General features: G+C 38.7%; 1 protein-coding gene across 1 annotated transcript in view; it reads left to right on the forward strand.

The window, feature by feature from the left end:
* LOC117287776 (spectrin beta chain, non-erythrocytic 5-like) overlaps nucleotides 1-18341 on the forward strand; it is a 70749-nt gene that overhangs the window by 11544 nt on the left and 40864 nt on the right. Inside the window, exons 15-33 of the mRNA XM_033768298.1 lie at nucleotides 655-855; nucleotides 969-1178; nucleotides 1629-1838; nucleotides 2558-2801; nucleotides 3214-3392; nucleotides 5426-5682; nucleotides 6503-6694; nucleotides 7096-7255; nucleotides 8466-8593; nucleotides 9749-9908; nucleotides 10314-10391; nucleotides 10769-10908; nucleotides 11584-11707; nucleotides 13412-13558; nucleotides 14070-14333; nucleotides 14770-14900; nucleotides 15339-15525; nucleotides 17016-17216; nucleotides 17901-18017. Coding sequence (XP_033624189.1) covers nucleotides 655-855; nucleotides 969-1178; nucleotides 1629-1838; nucleotides 2558-2801; nucleotides 3214-3392; nucleotides 5426-5682; nucleotides 6503-6694; nucleotides 7096-7255; nucleotides 8466-8593; nucleotides 9749-9908; nucleotides 10314-10391; nucleotides 10769-10908; nucleotides 11584-11707; nucleotides 13412-13558; nucleotides 14070-14333; nucleotides 14770-14900; nucleotides 15339-15525; nucleotides 17016-17216; nucleotides 17901-18017 — 3330 coding nt within the window. The remainder of the gene's footprint in view (nucleotides 1-654; nucleotides 856-968; nucleotides 1179-1628; nucleotides 1839-2557; nucleotides 2802-3213; nucleotides 3393-5425; nucleotides 5683-6502; nucleotides 6695-7095; nucleotides 7256-8465; nucleotides 8594-9748; nucleotides 9909-10313; nucleotides 10392-10768; nucleotides 10909-11583; nucleotides 11708-13411; nucleotides 13559-14069; nucleotides 14334-14769; nucleotides 14901-15338; nucleotides 15526-17015; nucleotides 17217-17900; nucleotides 18018-18341) is intronic.

Consider the following 18341-nt stretch of genomic DNA (forward strand, 5'->3'; position numbering starts at 1 on the left):
ATAGAGAGAATAGTGAATAACAGCTGGATAAAAATAATTATCCGACAGGATTGTAAAAGTTTAAAAAAAGAGAAGGTAAAAAACATTAACCAGCACAACAAAGAAAACAATTGGAACTAATTTAAAAAGGTAGCTGGTGTACTTTGTAGCAGAGTGTGGGTTCGAGTCCCAGTCGTTAAACTTTTGTCTGTAAGCAAGACACTTAACCATTGTTGCTGCATCCTTCAGAATGATGTAAACCTGTAGATCTCATGCATTGTGTAATGCACTCAAAGAACCCATTGCAAATGTCAAAAAGAGAAAGGGGTCGTCCTGGCGCTCCTGGTTTGATTGGCAGCACATATTATGCAACAGCACCTTGTAAACCATTACGTTGTGCCACAAGGGGATATAAACACTAAGCTGGCAACAGCAAATCTCTCTCATACAAACATTAGTTTAACTTCTATGATTATGAGTTACACATATCAAGAAATTGTGATTCAGTAGCTAGACGACAACACTTAGTATAAGGATTGTGAAATCAGCTGTTACCTTGGTAGGATTCAAACCAACGACCTTGTGATTACAAAAAGACTCGTTGGTTTTTGTTGATTGATAGATGTTGAAAAACTTGATTTGGTACTTGAACCACTTGACTTGTTTTTACTGCAGGCCCTAGAGCTTGAGATAGGTGCCAGACAACAAACTATTGAAGGAGTAATGCAGACTGGTGAGGAGCTAGCAAGAGCTGGTCACCGTAGCAACAATATCATCTTAGCACAGATTGATGAGCTACAAGAAAAATGGTCCAGATTGAATGAGTTTGCCGAAGCTCGTAGATATCGTCTGGAAGAGGCTTCTCAATCACATCAGGTAACTTATCTTATTCCGTGACTACGGTAAAGATCCAGAGTCTACTAAGATGCTACTACAGAAACATCTTATCTTATATAATGCAAATGATGTCTTGATTGTTTCCTGTCTAGTATTACATTGATGCAAATGAAGCTGAGTCTTGGATGAGAGAGAAGATGCCATTAGTATGTAGTGATGACTACGGTAAAGATCCAGAGTCTGCTAAGATGCTACTACAGAAACATCTTATATTGATGGAGAGTATCCATGCATATGAAGATGATATTCACAAACTCTCTCAACAATCTAAGGACATGGTGGACGCTAATAAGAATAATCAGGTAAGATTAGTCACTGTTACTGGAGACTTTGGAACCCTAGGTGGCAGCAGACTTACCAGAAAAGTTTCCATTTCCGAGAATCACACATTATCAAGAACAATGGAAACCTGATTAGTTTGGTGCCTCCTAGCATCTCCAAAGTTTGCATTGAGAATAACAGTTCTGAAAATTCCTCTACAAGCTGTGATCATTGATTGCAAGACTTGCACGAATTTGAAAAAAGAAATTCAAAACTTCAATCCTCAAACAGGCCAGATTATTGAATCAGCTGGGGGGGGGGGTGCTTTGATGTGTGGAGCCCTGCATTTGTAAACAAAAGTTATCTCGGAGGGGGGGGGGGGGGGAGTGGGGGTAAGGGATCTGAGCAGGTGGGCTCTCCCGCCCCACCTCAACTCCTTTCCTGGATGTTAAATACTGGTCTAAAGAAGTACGTATTTGTTCTAACTTCAGTTTTCAGCAATGAATTCTCCAGAACCGGAACCATCCCCTAGGGAAGAGGACGAGTATTTTACAGAGCTTGTAGATGTTCCTTATGAAGTACAAGAAGAAGAAATAGTTGAGAAAGAGGTTGTAAAGGAGACGATCGAGGAAAAGCAATATCCCCAGGTGAAGGCTTCTTATGCATACTCTGGTCAAGGACTGACGGTAGCTAAAGGAGAGGTGAGTCACATTCTTAGTCTTCTCTCAAGTCATATATTCAGACACTCCTCAATAGACTGCAAGTCACCATCGTATCAAAACCAGAAAACAACTTGATTTAAAACTATTTTATAAATTTTTTAAGTAAGTCTTAAGTAAGTAAAGTTTGCTGTGTTAAAATCTATTTTGTGAGTAAGAGCCAGTTTCTGCTCGACTCTTTTGATCAGTGTGCTCTGACTGTCGTTTTGAGATTGCATGAAATCTTGTTTTTGAACAAATAGTTGTTACAAAAATAATTACAGCAGTTCATTACTTTTATATTATACCAATGTTTTTAAAATAACATGTATTCAAAATTCAAACTTGGGATGAGGACATTTTTTGAGAGCCCATTTGCCAATAACTCCCAAGCTTGTACCACCATTGCAAAGGTTTATTAACAACAAGCTTGTACCACCATTGCAAAGGTTTATTAACAACAAGCTTGTACCAACATTGCAAAGGTTTATTAATAACAAGCTTGTACCACCATTGCAAAGGTTTATTAATAACAAGCTTGTACCACCATTGCAAAGGTTTATTAATAACAAGCTTGTAAAGGTTTATTAATAACATAAAGCTAGTTGGCAAAAGTTCTTAATTGTTTACAAGTTACCGGAATTGGAGGTAAAGTCTTATCCTCAGGTTTTCTTCCTTTAAATGGTTGCAATTGAGATGTTAACTTGTTTTATTCTCTTTAGATCATGATTCTTGTTGAGAAAACCAATGCTGATTGGTGGAGCATCCGTAAATCATCAGGTGATGAAGGCTTCGTACCGGCTAATTATGTCAAGGAAACCCAACCAAGGATTGTTAAGAAGAAAGTACAGAAACGAGTCAAGGTACCAGAGAAGGTGAAAGTGAAGAAGACAAAGACGAGACGAGAGATGGTTCGGACTAAGAAAGTGAGGGGTAAAGGAGCGTCGTTGTCTAGAAGCTCAAGTTGTGAGTGCAGTTTGATCATTGTATCTAGGATTATTCAGATTGGTATTCCAACTAATATATGCGCCCAGTCCCTGTATATAGAAAACAAAGCCTTTGGTTAGCAATAATATGGATTGACCTGCCCGATCTGTGGCGTGTCGCGTGGCCTATTGTTCTGGTTAACCAGACCCAAGCTCTGGTGTTAGAAGAACCAGAGTGTGGGTTTGAATCTTGGTCATGACAGATGTGTCCTTCAGCAAGGCACTTAACCATAATTACTTCGTGAAAGGTTGGGAAGGTAGTGTGTTCTTTTTTACCAGCCAAGCTGCTGATGGATGATACCCATGCCTAAATCCTGCTATCCTGAAGTAGGAAATCTTTGTATTTTACAGTAAACTTCGGGCTATATATGAACTATTTTTGTCTTTTTCAGTAAGACGAAGTAACCACTTTGACAAGGAGAACATTGAGTTAAGACAGCAAGGTATTGATGGCACGTACAAACGTCTTCAGAAACTGGCCGTAGCTCGGAGACGCTATCTTGAAGATGCCATCAAGTTGTTCTCATTTTACAGAGAATGTGATGAATTTGAAGTATGGATCAAAGAGAAGGTGAGTTTACTATTTATTATTTTAAGGTAACTGTTTAAAATGAAGAGGATGCCAAATGACAAATGAAGATCCGTCCAAATAATAAAAATAAAAAGTTTGAGTTTCTTTGCAGATATACCCTCAAGCCTCGAAAACACCCAAAGCATCCACAGCAAATGCCCTGTGGTGTTGCGGTGGTGCCCTCTGTAAAGTTCCAAAGCATCCACAGCAATTGCCCTGTGGTGTTGCTGTGGTGCCCTCTGTAAAGTTCCAAAGCATCCACAGCAATTGCCCTGTGGTGTTGCTGTGGTGCCCTCTGTAAAGTTCCAATTCAAATTTGGGACCGCTTTGTTCCAACAAACATTGCTTTAGTGTGTGAAGGAAGCAAACTAATGGGTCCTGATGATCGAACACGCCCAAAACATTGCACAACCTGCTGTGTACCCCCTAGAAAGCCAACAAACTAACTGTTCCTTATGAAAATTCATTAATGGACTGATATCTTCAAGTAGATTATGCGTTATCTTGCAGGAATGTTTTCAATATTTGTACCATCTGAGTTGTGTATGATGGATGATTATTATTAATGCTTGCAAACACCTCTTCTTTCTCGAGTAGTATCCAGGCAAATTGGTTCTGATAATCAAGGTAACACTGACTCTATAACACTTCCTTAATACCGCTTCTTGTTTCCCTTTTCCATTTAGCTTGGTAGTCTACCCGGGTGCAAATTGCTTATTATTTATTGTCAAAGCCATCTTTATAAAGAAGATTTTAGCAAGGTTAAAAGGAACAAGTTGGTTGCATAGTTTCCAGAAAGCGGATGTATTCATTAAAAACAAATTGGTTTGACCAAAGGAACATTGACTAGATCGGGATTTGAACCTGTGACCTCTGGATTAAAGTGCCAGTGCTCTACCAACTAAGCTATGTTAATGTTCTCCATAACTTTGTTTGGGCAAGGTCCAGGGGAAGGGGGCTGCCAGTCAGAAGCCATTACTCGAGTTTATCAAATCATATTAAATGACAAACTGTCATTGTGAACAGGCTCAAAATGAAATAGTCATACATTGATTCATATATTTTGCGCCTTAACACCCAGTAGGGTGGATATATGTGCATTACAAGTCTTATTATTATTATTATTGTGAGGAGACTTTTCTTGGTGAAATGCTTCTGATATACCTTGATTTGCCTTTCCCTTAAGCCCAAAGCATTCCCTTTTCAAACCAGTATTATGGTAGGTGTCATGTCTATTCCTTGAAATGCACTGTTTGATTTAATACAAACCGCACCTTCCACTGAGATTCAATACCTTCTAGATGCAGTTTAAATCTTGATCTAATTGGGTCTTTGCTCATTCCAAACATTGGTATTAGTCTTTGACTTTCAGGCCAGGACTACAATATTAGAGTACCCGATGTTAAGCTCGGTTCATATTTCCTGTGAATGTGATCAAAATGTTGATGTCACAAATTCACAACAGTTGAACTGTGTTCAACTATTGTGAATGATTCGCTGTGAAAACAGCCGTCAACATTCGCTTCGCATTAGCAGGAAGCATGAACCGGCCTTTAGTGTGAAAGACGGATGGATCTCAGTAGAAGGTGATAGGAAATACACCTGTTTGGTGCTTTGGAATTGCAGTGTTTGTTTGTCCCCAACCACCCACCCCTTGCTAAAATAAACCCCTTCATTTGACTTGCTTTTTCCCTCCAAGATTTGTCATTGAGATTTAAAATGCAGTCACTGAATATGTTGAAAGTAGTATTGTATTACAAGTCAACTAGTATTAATGGTTCTAACCCTCACTCAGGAAATCTGTTAGCAACGTTTGTGATCTTAGTTTACACCTTGCACTTTGTTTATTTAGGGTGCATCTTGGCGTTCATAACCAATAACTGTTTGGGTTGAATTGGCCATCACTGGCCAATGACCGAAACAGTTATTGGTTATGACCGCCAAAACACATCCCTAGTGTGTGAATCAAATTAGTGTCTTAACAACTACTTACACCAAGATTTGACATAATTGATATAAAACTGACTTCACAGGAAAAAATCCTCAAGAAACGAGAGACGTTATCTGAGCGAGTCGAGGCTTCAAGACGCAAGTTTGAGAATCTCTTGACTGACCTTGTTGCGAATCAAGGACGTATTGACCGGATCAATAAGATGGCAGATGAGTTTGTACGGACTGGACACAGCAAGCAAGCTGATGTAAGAAAGAGACAGAAAGAGATTAATGACCAGTGGGAGAGATTGATGAAACTTAAAGAGGAAAAGGAGAAGATGCTCGAAGGAGCTTCAAGGTAAGACATGATGGTGAGGAATGGTCTTAAAGTATCGCAGATTAACAGGGATTATAATGTTTACCAGTCCTAATAATTTTTTCTTTTGGGGTTTATATTACTAGCTTGGCGCTGTAGTGTTTGGTTGTCATGCCCCAGCGGTCTTGTTCACCGAACCCAGGCTCTGGTGTTGTCAGAAGAAGAGTGTTGGTTCGAATCCCAGTCATGACACTTGTGCCCTTGAGCGAGGCACTTAACCATAATTGCTTCATAAAAAGTTGGGAATAGTTCATTCTGCAAAGTTAGTCCACTGGATGATACCCATGCCTACATCCTTATGAACTGTGAAGGGGGTAACCCTGTTTTAGCCCCAGGAGTAGGTGGCTCCTAGTGGATGATACCCATGCCTACGTCCTTATGGACTGTGAAGGGGGTAACCCTGTTTCAGCCCCAGGAGTAGGTGGCTCCTAGTGGATGATACCCATGCCTACATCCTTATGGACTGTGAAGGGGGTAACCCTGTTTCAGCCCCAGGAGTAGGTGGCTCCTAGTGGATGATACCCATGCCTACATCCTTATGGACTGTGAAGGGGGTAACCCTGTTTCAGCCCCAGGAGTAGGTGGCTCCTAGTGGATGATACCCATGCCTACGTCCTTATGGACTGTGAAGGGGGTAACCCTGTTTCAGTCCCAGGAGTAGGTGGCAATATGCCCCTGGTGGTAGTTAAGTGTAGCTGCCACCTTGAAGTGGCCGTCTGTGGCCTTGTAATGTTAGGTGATCTCTCATAAAAATATTACAAGTAATAATGACATTTGATTTGTATATGTTGTCTCTAATTAGCATTGAATTGTACAACCATTCTTGGGGTGAATGCAAGGAGTGGATAATGGATAAGTTCCATGCCCTGTCTTCTTATGATCCTGGTAAAGACACACAGTCTGTGCAAGACCTTCAACGCAAACATGAAAACCTACAGAGAGAATTAGCACCAGTCCAGGAGAAACTCAGGAAACTTGGGCTGCTCGCAAAAGCGTAAGTTGAATCCTTTAAGTTTATGTTGATGTCAACAAATTAAAGATGCTCATCTAAAGTCACTGGACACCTGTGGTAATTGTCGAAGACCAGTGTCCTTACATGGTGTATATGCACAAAATAACAAACCTGTGAAAATTTGGACTTAATTGGTCATCGAAGTTGCAAGAAAATAATGAAAGAAAAAACACCCTTTTTGCACAAATTTGTGTGCTTTCAGATGTCTAAAAAAGGCTTCAGGCCTGAACTCTTTCTCAGATTGGAGTTGTTTCTCACATTGTTTGATACTATCAACAGCTCTCTGTTGCTTGTTACAAAGAAAGTTTTTACCAAACGTGTCCAATGATGGGCTATATCTATCCTTAATAACCCAGCTTACTGTTCTTCTGGACTATTGACAGGGTGAAAACCTCCTATCCAAATGAAGGTGATCATATTGACCAACGACAGAACGAGATCAGGGAATTATGGGATACCTTAGAAGCTAAAGCAGCAGAGAGACGAGCCCAGTTGGAACAGAGTCGGGATATCAGTCGATTCCATCATGAGACCAAGGAATTGGTAAGTGTCTTCAAATGTACATCAGTAGCAGTAAATTATTACATCAGTAATCTGAGCACAGTTGGAACAGAGTCGGGATATCAGTCGATTCCATCATGAGACCAAGGAATTGGTAAGTGTCTTCAAATGTACATCAGTAGCAGTAAATTATTACATCAGTAATCTGAGCCCAGTTGGAACAGAGTCGGGATATCAGTCGATTCCATCATGAGACCAAGGAATTGGTAAGTGTCTTCAAATGTACATCAGTAGCAGTAAATTATTACATCAGTAATCTGAGCCCAGTTGGAACAGAGTCGGGATATCAGTCGATTCCATCATGAGACCAAGGAATTGGTAAGTGTCTTCAAATGTACATCAGTAGGAGTACCTTTTGTAATCTTGTTAAAGGCAGTGGACACTATTGGTTATTACTCAAAATAATTGTTAGCATAAAACCTTACTTGGTAACAAGAAACGGGGAGAGCTTGATAGTATAAAACATTGTGAGAAACGGCTCCCTCTGAAGTGACGTAGTTTTCGAGAAAGAATTAATTTTCCATGAATTTGATTTCGTGACCTCAAGTTTAGAATTTGAGGTCTCGAAATCAAGCATCTGAAAGCACACAACTTCGTGTGACAAGGTTGCTTTTTCTTTCATTGTTATCTCGCAACTTCGACGACCAATTGAGCTCAGAGTTTTACAGGTTTGTTATTTTATGCATATGTTGAGATACACCAAGTGAGAAGACTTGTCTTTGACAATTGCCAATAGTGTCCAATGTCTTTTTATTCACTTTTGTCACTTTGTCCTTTTATTTTATCGTCCTGTTCTGCAACATTGCCTGCATCTGACACTGTGTTTTGGTATAAGTATGGCATTCAATGTGATAATGATTTAATATGAATTGAATTGAATTGAAGATTAAAGCTGGGCCTAATTTCATAGAGCTGCTGAAGTACACAAAAACAGCTGAGCACAACATTATGCTTAGCAGAATATGGTCACAAGCCAAAATAACATGTCACTTGTACCATCTTCAACTGGTATCCTGCCTGCTTTGGACTAACTCCAGAATTTGTGGTCACCTATGTAAGTGCCATTGTTCACGTTGACATTTATAGTTAGGTTTTAAACAAAACAATTGTGTCCTTGCAATTGTTTGTCTGTTATCTAGGAATTATTACTCCAGCAGTATTTTGATTATTTTCTATTTGTATTTTCCAACAGACGATATGGTGTAATGAGGTTCGAGGCATGTTGCTGGATACAGAGCTAGCAAGAGACGTCATTGGTTCTGAGAATCTACTCAAACAACACCAAGATTTACTGGAGGATATTAGAAGCCACGATGAGATGTAAGTATCAGTCCTATCTTATCATTTAGAGATTCATTTCTCTCCAATGTTTCTGGTGCTATTGGCAGCAGATTGCACCGTACCACCTTATAACAGCATAACTGGAAGAAATTTGGATGCTCTTGACAAAACTGAAAGTTACCAAGTTGAATTGGTGGGTTTTTAAGTTGGATTTGAAATTGTCTTGGGTATGAGTTGTCCTAAGTGAAGGGCATTCCACAAGTTGGGTGAGGTGTATGAAGAAGCCTCGTAGGATGAGGAGCAGAGAGATCTAGGAGGGTGATATCAGCAGAGCAGCTCCATGATAAAGCTCTGGTGTTTCAATAATGAGCGCTTTAAGATACCCTCGAGTATGAACAAGCGCCATATTAGCACTGCATATTATTATTTGTATTATGTATTAAGTGATTAGTGTGCTCAACATCTTTTCTCCAATCATCAAAACTGTGTCTTTTACACAGTGAATACTTACATTGTGTCTTTTACACAGTGAATACTTACATTGTGTCTTTATACAGTGAATACTTACATTGTGTCTTTTACACAGTGAATACTTACATTGTGTCTTTCACACAGTGAATACTTACATTGTGTCTTTTACACAGTGAATACTTACATTGTGTCTTTATACAGTGAATACTTACATTGTGTCTTTTACACAGTGAATACTTACATTGTGTCTTTATACAGTGAATACTTACATTGTGTCTTTTACACAGTGAATACTTACATTGTGTCTTTCACACAGTGAATACTTACATTGTGTCTTTCACACAGTGAATACTTACATTGTGTCTTTTACACAGTGAATACTTACATTGTGTCTTTCACACAGTGAATACTTACATTGTGTCTTTTACACAGTGAATACTTACATTGTGTCTTTCACACAGTGAATACTTACATTGTGTCTTTTACACAGTGAATACTTACATTGTGTCTTTTACACAGTGAATACTTACTCACACAGAAAGAAATTTACTGGCCTGACACTTCGGCCATAGAAGAGTCTTTCTTGAGAAAGCCTCTGCTAGGGTCGAAACATGAGGTCATTAACTACTTTTTGCATTTATACCATAGATCCTTTTTGTTGGTAAGCAGTTTGAAATAGCTAATTCTATTTTCTTCTTACATTCACATGATATGTTTTTCTAGATTTGCTACCTTAGAGAAGCTTGGTAAGCAGTTACTGAGGGCACTACCGGACTCTCTGACTATTAAGCATAAACTCAAGACGATGACTAAAGCAAAGCTTGATATACAAGCTGACTGGGATAAAAGGAATCAACAACTACGAGATGCATTGGATCTTGCGGTAAGTAAATCTAAAATCCAGGCCTCGAAGTAATCCACGATACTCCCAGCAATTGCCATGTCGCCCTGTGCTTTTGCTATGGTGCCATTTGCAAAGCTCCAGTACAAGTTCATATTGTCGTCATAGAAGTGCCCCTTTCCAGAGGAAAATTGATGTACCCCTTCAAGAGTGGAATTCAAGGCCAGCAAATCAATTGTAGGGTTAACCAAAATAACAAGGAGCTATCTCATGAAATGCTGGATGGACCTTCATTGCTTGGTGAATAATTCTTCTTAATACAGGTGTGACCAAATTTGAAATGTTGTTTTATGCATATATGAATGATTAAATATATGGATAGATTAATTGACTGCTATAAGCTATAGATCTGATAGCTAAAGTATACTGTATTTTTTCTTCAAATAGCTGTTTAATAGAGAAGCTGATCAGATAGATGCAACTACTAGTGGCCATGAAACCTTCTTGGAGTTTGCTGACCTGGGGGTAAGTACATCATCATTATTTGGCATAGACTTGCGTCCGTGACCGCCTCGTCCTCAACTTGTAATGGGGGGCGCACTCCTGGAGTCGCCGCAATCACCTGGTCTCTTTTAACCATGCTTATAAGTTGCATCTGACAGAAGTAACCAAAGTTCAAAATCTAGTTCTCCCCGCTTAACGAGTTTGCTTCAGAATTTAAACACTTTTTCCTGTTACCCCTGTAGGATTGATTAAAATAAACATGTTTGATGATTGATTGGTGATTGATAAATGATTGATTGATGATTGATTGATTGATGGTTGATTGATGATTGATTGGTGATTGATTAATGATTGATTGATGATTGATTGATGATTGATTGATTATCTCTTGTATTCAGGGTACTCTACAGATTGTATACGCTTTGATCAAGAGGCAAGATGACTTTGAGAATACTCTTTCTGTACAAGATGAACGGCTACAAGGATTGAATGAAATCAATGCTAAGCTTCTATATAACAATCACTACGCAAAGAAAACGTAAGTGGAACTGTTTTTCTTACGTTATGAATTAATTATTATTAATTAGTCACAGTTAGTTCCTTATGGTTTTTGACTTAATATTTGAAATAAAAAGTTACATCACCTTGAGGTGATCCCCTGGCTGGCGCTTCCCAGACTGTATCATAAACTTGGGTGGGATCCTTGATTATCCAGCAGTTATTACGTTGTAAGGGTTCTGACTGGCACCCTGAACAAAGGTATTGACAAAATAGGGAGACAACAAACATGAGGGCTGGATAGCTCTGTTGGTAGAGCACCTTCATAATTATCTGGATTTTGCAGGTTCAAATCCTGCTCTGAGTAGGATTTGAAACTTTGCATGGTGGAAATACGATATGGAAAGGTTTGGGGTAACACCATGTAATGACTATCTCTAATGAGTTGGGGTGGTTCTAAAAAGAACTGTTGGTTTCAACTCGACATTTGAGCAGTATGCTCTGATCGTCTTCTGGAGAAATCCTGCTCTAGTAAAAAAAAAAAATGTTCAACCCAAAATCATATTACTTACTTTTATTATTAAACTGAAGATTAATTTGTGTTGGTTCTTGTTACTGAAATATGAGATACAGTGAACATTTATTGACCACTGATGTCTTTACACAATATTTAAACTTCATCTTTATAGTGAAGGTTTTTTATTTTTCTGCTCAGTATTTCTGACCGATGCGAGGAAGTAGTGACACGTAGACTCAAGGTGAAAGAAAACAGCGCTCTTCGCAAACACAAATTAGTTCAGTCTAAAGACTTCCTGGAATTCCATCAAGATGCAGATGAGGTGATTATTAATTATTGATTGTTTATGTGGCCTGCTATCTCAGGTATCGTATACGTTTTACTTTATTATTTCATGTCCTCAGAAAAATCTATCAAAGACTATAAAATAAATACGTGTAGATATTCCAACTTTTTCCAACGGCTCCCTGTCAAATTAAGAAGTCAGCTAATGACACTTTAATGTTCACTTCCTCTCTTGTTTCGTGAATTTGTTTTCATTTGTTTGTAGCAGTGAGCCTGTCACAGCTAGACCCATGGAAGTTGATTAAAATTTGTATGTATTTTTACCCCACTAAACTGAAGGGCCATGCTTTCCTACTGTGCAATTGTTGGTGTGAGTTGCTACTTTGCAATTGCTACTGCAAGTGCTACTGTGTAGTGGCTGCTTTGTTATAAATAGTTTTGGCAGGTGTGCAAGTGCTACTGTGTAGTGGCTGCTTTGTTATAACTAGTTTTGGCAGGTGTGCAAGTGCTACTGTGCAGTGGCTGCTTTGTTATAAATAGTTTTGGCAGGTGTGCAAGTGCTACTGTGCAGTGCCTGCTTTGTTATGAATAGTTTTGGCAGGTGTGCAAGTGCTACTGTGCAGTGGCTGCTTTGTTATGAATAGTTTTGGCAGGTGTGCAAGTGCTACTGTGCAGCAGCAGTACTTGCAATATAAGTACAAAGGCATTCCTAGGGCCAATCTCTTTGGTCTCTTTTGTTCTGTGGGGCGTTGTCCCTCAGGAATGTCACTGGTGTACATGAGTGAACAGAGTGGTAGTGTGGGATATGAAGTGGAGACAGTGCAAGTATGTTCAGAGTACCAGTGTTTGAAGTCAGTGGGGGTGATGTGTGTGCAGTATAGTGCTGGGCAGTCAGAGTTGTCCCTTGCATGCTGCAGCATGGATGTAGGATCTGATGAGGCATGGAGGAGAGCTGAGCTAGGCATTGGGATTTTAGGTTATAGTTTTTTAAAGTTCCATTTTTGTGTTATGCAAGTTCACACTATATAAGGCTAAACACCACTCTTGGTAAGATGGTAAAAGAAGAAAACAAAGATGTAAAACTTAGGGGAGCTGAAGGTAGGAATTTTAGAAAGACCTTTTTGGTTGTACTTTTGTGAAGCGTAATGAACATTTTTCGGAATGCACTATATAAGAGCTGTTGTTATTATTAATAATTTCCTGCTTTTATAAGCGTCAATTATTTTCTTATGGTAAGCCGAACCATGAATTCGGGCCTAGGATTTCATGTTTAAAAAAACACAAAAGGACTTACAAAATCTGTATGTTAACCTTTACAAACTACAATACATTGTACTTTGTCATTGTTTTTTTTATTGTTTTTTTATTTGATTTCTTGTTTTATTCTAAAAGGAACAAACTATACCCCATTACCCTTGGGAAGGGTTCAAAAGGAACAAACTATACCCCATTACCCTTGGGAAGGGTTCAAAAGGAACAAACTATTCCCCATTACCCTTGGGAAGGGTTCAAAAGGAACAAACTATACCCCATTACCCTTGGGAAGGGTTCAAAAGGAACAAACTATACCCCATTACCCTTGGGAAGGGTTCAAAAGGAACAAACTATACCCCATTACTCTTGGGAAGGGTTACAACAATATTTAAAATCATACAAATGTGGTTTCAATCATGACGGAAAAGCTAGAAATAAGCATCCATTTCAAACTTAATTATTTGTGTTTATTAACTTGATTTTTCAGTTATCAGTATGGATATCTGAGAAGCATGAGATAGCCTGTGATGACTCCTACAGAGAGTTGACTAATCTACAGGGCAAAGTCAAGAAACATGAAGCATTTGAAGCTGAACTTAAAGCGAATAAAGACAGCTTGGATAAACTCCATCAGGTAGTAACAGATTGTATTAATTTCAATGTAATAATAATAATTATGTCTCTTTAAATAGCACTCATATCCATCACTAACTGAAGCTCACGGCGCTTCAATATAAATCAATACATTATTATTATTATTATTATTATTATAATTATTATTGTTATTATTCAACATTCAGTATTTTCCTGCAAGGTATTGTGGGGCTACATTTTTGAAGTATGAGACCTATTTCTTTCTAGCCAGGAACACCAGGGCGAACCCGTCTCTTTTTAATAAGTGAACAGTGTTCTTTTTCAGTGCATTACACAACATACGTAATCAACTGCTTTACGTCAACTTAGCAACAATATTCCCTGTACTTAAACTTAGTAATACTATTGTCATTACTTGATTGCTGGACACTTTGCTTCTTAGACTTCTGTAAATCTTAGCCCCCCCCCTCAAAAACAAACAAACAATAGTAATTGCTTGGAGAAAAATTGCTTTGGTAAATTTCATTCATATTGTGATGTTATTTCTTTAGAATGGTCAAGAACTGATCCAGAAAGATAACTTCAAATCGCCGGCCATCGAAGAGACTTTATCCACTTTGAATGATCGTTGGTACGACCTCAATAATCGATCATCAGACAAAGGCATCAAGCTACGACAAGCAACTCAGCAACAGATGTTAAATAGAGCCTTAGAAGACGCAGCAAGTTGTATCAATGAGATGGAGATGGCTTTATCATCTCAAGATGTTGGGCAGGACTTACGCAGTGTCAAGGGATTGAATAAAAAACAACAGGTAACAAGATTGATTCAAGTCATAGGCACTCCAGAAATCCGACTTAATATTATATGATGATAATGAGGATTTATCCTTAAAGTTAGGATCCTCTTATATATTTGAGCATGTCTGTGATATACATTGCTCAAATTGAGATCTCAACAAAGACATCTTCATTTGTCTACCTCTAGCTCCCTTTTTGTTGTGCCAAGAACTCGCTATTCTACTTTTGCATAGAGATCATTCTCTGTATATGGCCCCAAAAAGTGGAATAAGCTTCCTACACAGATCAGAAATGCCAGCTCACTCACCTCATTCAAGACACTTCTTGAAGCTCATCTGTTTCAGCAGGCTTTCTAACCATTCAACTGCGCCTTAGAACAAACTCTTGATTTTGGAGCTCTATAAATGACTTATGATTGATTGATTTGATGTGATTTGATTATATGTTTAGTTACTAGAGAGTGATATGGCAGTACAAGCAGACAAGATTACCCAGATAGTAGAGCAGGCTCACAGTCTAACGGAAGAAGGTCACTTTGATGCAGAGAGAATCGCTATAGAAACTGCTGCTATAACGGAAAGGTTAGCACTCATATGGAACTAATAATAATAATAATAATAATAATAATAATAATCATAATAATAATAATAATAATAATAATAATAATAACAATAATAATAATAATAATAATGATAATAATGATACTCAGTTCATATATAGTAGCTTGGACAACCCCGCAAACTTGCTCATTTACCTGGGAGCATACAACCCCAAGCTGTTTAAATTATGACTAGAGGGGTTAATCCAACACACTACTGTCTCTACCTGGGTTAAGAGAAGCAATTAAGTGTCATGACCGGGATTCGAACCAACACTCTGATGATTCAACCAGTAGAACTTTAGTTCGATCCAGTAGACCGCCCGGCCATGACACACTAGGTTTATTAACGCAACTTGAAGTGTCAAATTTTGATTATTTGAAACAATAGAAACAATAATAACTTGTTCTATCTTAACAGATTTGCCAAGCTCGGTGAACCCTCTGAGAAACGTCGTGCCATCTTAGCTGATTCCCTCAAGCTTCAAGTGTTTCTGCATGATGTGAATAATGAGATGCAGTGGATGAAGGAACATTTGCCCTCTGCTAGCTCCACTGATTATGGCAAGACATTTACTGCATGTCAGAGCCATCTGCAGAAACACAAGGTATCACTCTTAATGCTTTTTACTGCATGTCAGAGCCATCTGCAGAAACACAAGGTATCACTCTTAATGCTTTTTACTGCATGTCAGAGCCATCTGCAGAAACACAAGGTATCACTCTTAATGCTTTTTACTGCATGTCAGAGCCATCTGCAGAAACACAAGGTATCACTCTTAATGCTTTTTACTGCATGTCAGAGCCATCTGCAGAAACACAAGGTATCACTCTTAATGCTTTTTTTTTGTACAAAAGCCCTTTTCACACTACTCTTTTCCGGGGAAAAGATACACATTTACCCTTAACCTGCCCCACTAATGGGTATACCCCCAAGGGACTAGCCACCCTGCTCTGGAGTAGGGGTAAACAGTAAAACCCTGGGGGATTCATGAAACGTACAGCAGGAACCTTGTGGAAGACAGACCTAGGCGGGGACAGTGAAAAGATACACATTTACCCTTAACCTGCCCCACTAATGGGCATACCCCCAAGGGACTAGCCACCCTGCTCTGGAGTAGGGGTAAACAGTAAAACCCTGGGGGATTCATGAAACGTACAGCAGGAACCTTGTGGAAGACAGACCTAGGCGGGGACAGTGTAAAAGTGCGCTGGGTAACGATGGGGTGAAAAACCTCTCGGAGCCTGGGTATTAGAGATACAGCGGAAAAGGGCTAAAGTGACTTTAATGTTTAACATGGGTATTAGAGATATAGCGGAAAAGGGCTAAAGTGACTTTAATGTTTAACATGGGTATTAGAGATACAGCAGAAAAGGGCTAAAGTGACTTTAATGTTTACCATGGGTATTAGAGATACAGCAGAAAAGGGCTAAAGTGACTTTAATGTTTAACATGGGTATTAGAGATACAGCAGAAAAGGGCTAAAGTGACTTTAATGTTTAACATGGGTATTAGAGATACAGCAGAAAAGGGCTAAAGTGACTTTAATGTTTACCATGGGTATTAGAGATACAGCAGAAAAGGGCTAAAGTGACTTTAATGTTTAACATGGGTCTTAGAGATACAGCAGAAAAGGGCTAAAGTGACTTTAATGTTTAACATGGGTCTTAGAGATACAGCAGAAAAGGGCTAAAGTGACTTTAATGTTTAACATGGGTATTAGAGATACAGCGGAAAGAGGCTAAAGTGACTTTAATGTTTAACATGGGTATTAGAGATACAGCGGAAAAGGGCTAAAGTGACTTTAATGTTTAACATGGGTATTAGAGATATAGCGGAAAAGGGCTAAAGTGACTTTAATGTTTAACATGGGTATTAGAGATACAGCAGAAAAGGGCTAAAGTGACTTTAATGTTTAACATGGGTATTAGAGATACAGCGGAAAAGGGCTAAAGTGACTTTAATGTTTAACATGGGTATTAGAGATACAGCAGAAAAGGGCTAAAGTGACTTTAATGTTTAACTTCCATCACATGTGAGTAACTTTAAGCAGGATTGTCATTTTTCTCTAACCTCGTTGTTTGACTTTTGTTTTAGAAACTGCGAGTCGAGCTTACCGGTCACCAACCTATGATAGATAAAGTGATTGAATCTGGAGAAGCGTTGATCGCTGGCAGCCACTTTGCATCCGTTACTATCAGAGAGAATTGCCAAGAGTTATCTCTGACGTGGACTCAGTTATTAGATGCTATGGATGAGAGAGAAGAACGATTGAATACAGCATTTGAAGCTCAACAGGTGGGTAGTCAAAACGTGCTAAGCATAGAAAATGTTCTAAGCACAGTTGCTTAATAGAAACAGGTCACCAGGCAAAATTACATTAAGTTTACAATGTTTTGACCGGTGCCCCACTCATCTTTTGCTTAGCAAAGACATTTTCAAGCAGTATTTTCTGCTTAACAGCCTTATGAAATTAGGCCATGTCTGAATTGGTGGCTAGGGCTACGGCTACATTGCTGCGTCCCCATGCGTTGAATTATAGGAAGTTCTTAGCAACAGCCTTAGCAACAGCCATAGCCGTAGCTGTAACCAACAATTTAGATGATACATCCTGAGACTCCTTTTACTTTATCCAATTTAGTGAAAGACAAAAGGCTGATAAGATAATTGCCTAGGATTTGAAATGTATCGTGGTTGGAGTTCAATTGGGTGAGGTATGCGGTAGCACCGTGTACAAATCTCTTCTGAGTAGTTTTCTTAAAAGACAACGTTTCGTTCAGTATGCTCTGATCATTTTCAGGAGACGATCAGAGCATATTGATCAAAACGTTGAGTTGTCAACCACCGTTTCTTTTCAGAACCAACACGTCTCAAAAGAGATATACACATAGTGCTACCGCAAACCTTATCCAATAAGATAATAACAGTGGAACACTTGAAATCATTGTTGACTCTCTTTCATGATGTTTTTTTAACTTTTAGTATTTTGCTGAAGCTAATGAAGTAGAGAGTTGGATCAGTGAGAAGCAGAGTCTAGCGAGCGACACAGACTATGGTAACAGTCATGATGCAACGGACAAACTACTTACAAGAAATAAGGTAGGTTTAACTCTGCAGATTGTTATATGTAATCATATCTTCCTTTTAGTCTACAAGAAAGAATCATTTATCTCAAACTTTTTAATTGAGTATGTAATGTGTTATGGTTGATATAAATAGTTTTGGCAGGTGTGCAAGTGCAAGATGATGTCAAGAGTTCAAATGAAGATGTTGTAGTCTGCAGTGTTTATAGATGGAGATGGGAATTTTCCATATCTTATAGGTTCTACAAGCCTTTAATAACAGACTACTGGGACTGATTGATTTATGCAGTTCATAATCCAAGACGTGAGACCATTGTAAGTCTAACCACTGCACCACGGT

The sequence above is a fragment of the Asterias rubens genome, chromosome 1 (genome assembly GCF_902459465.1).
Source record: "Asterias rubens chromosome 1, eAstRub1.3, whole genome shotgun sequence".
Lineage (NCBI taxonomy): Eukaryota > Metazoa > Echinodermata > Asteroidea > Forcipulatida > Asteriidae > Asterias > Asterias rubens.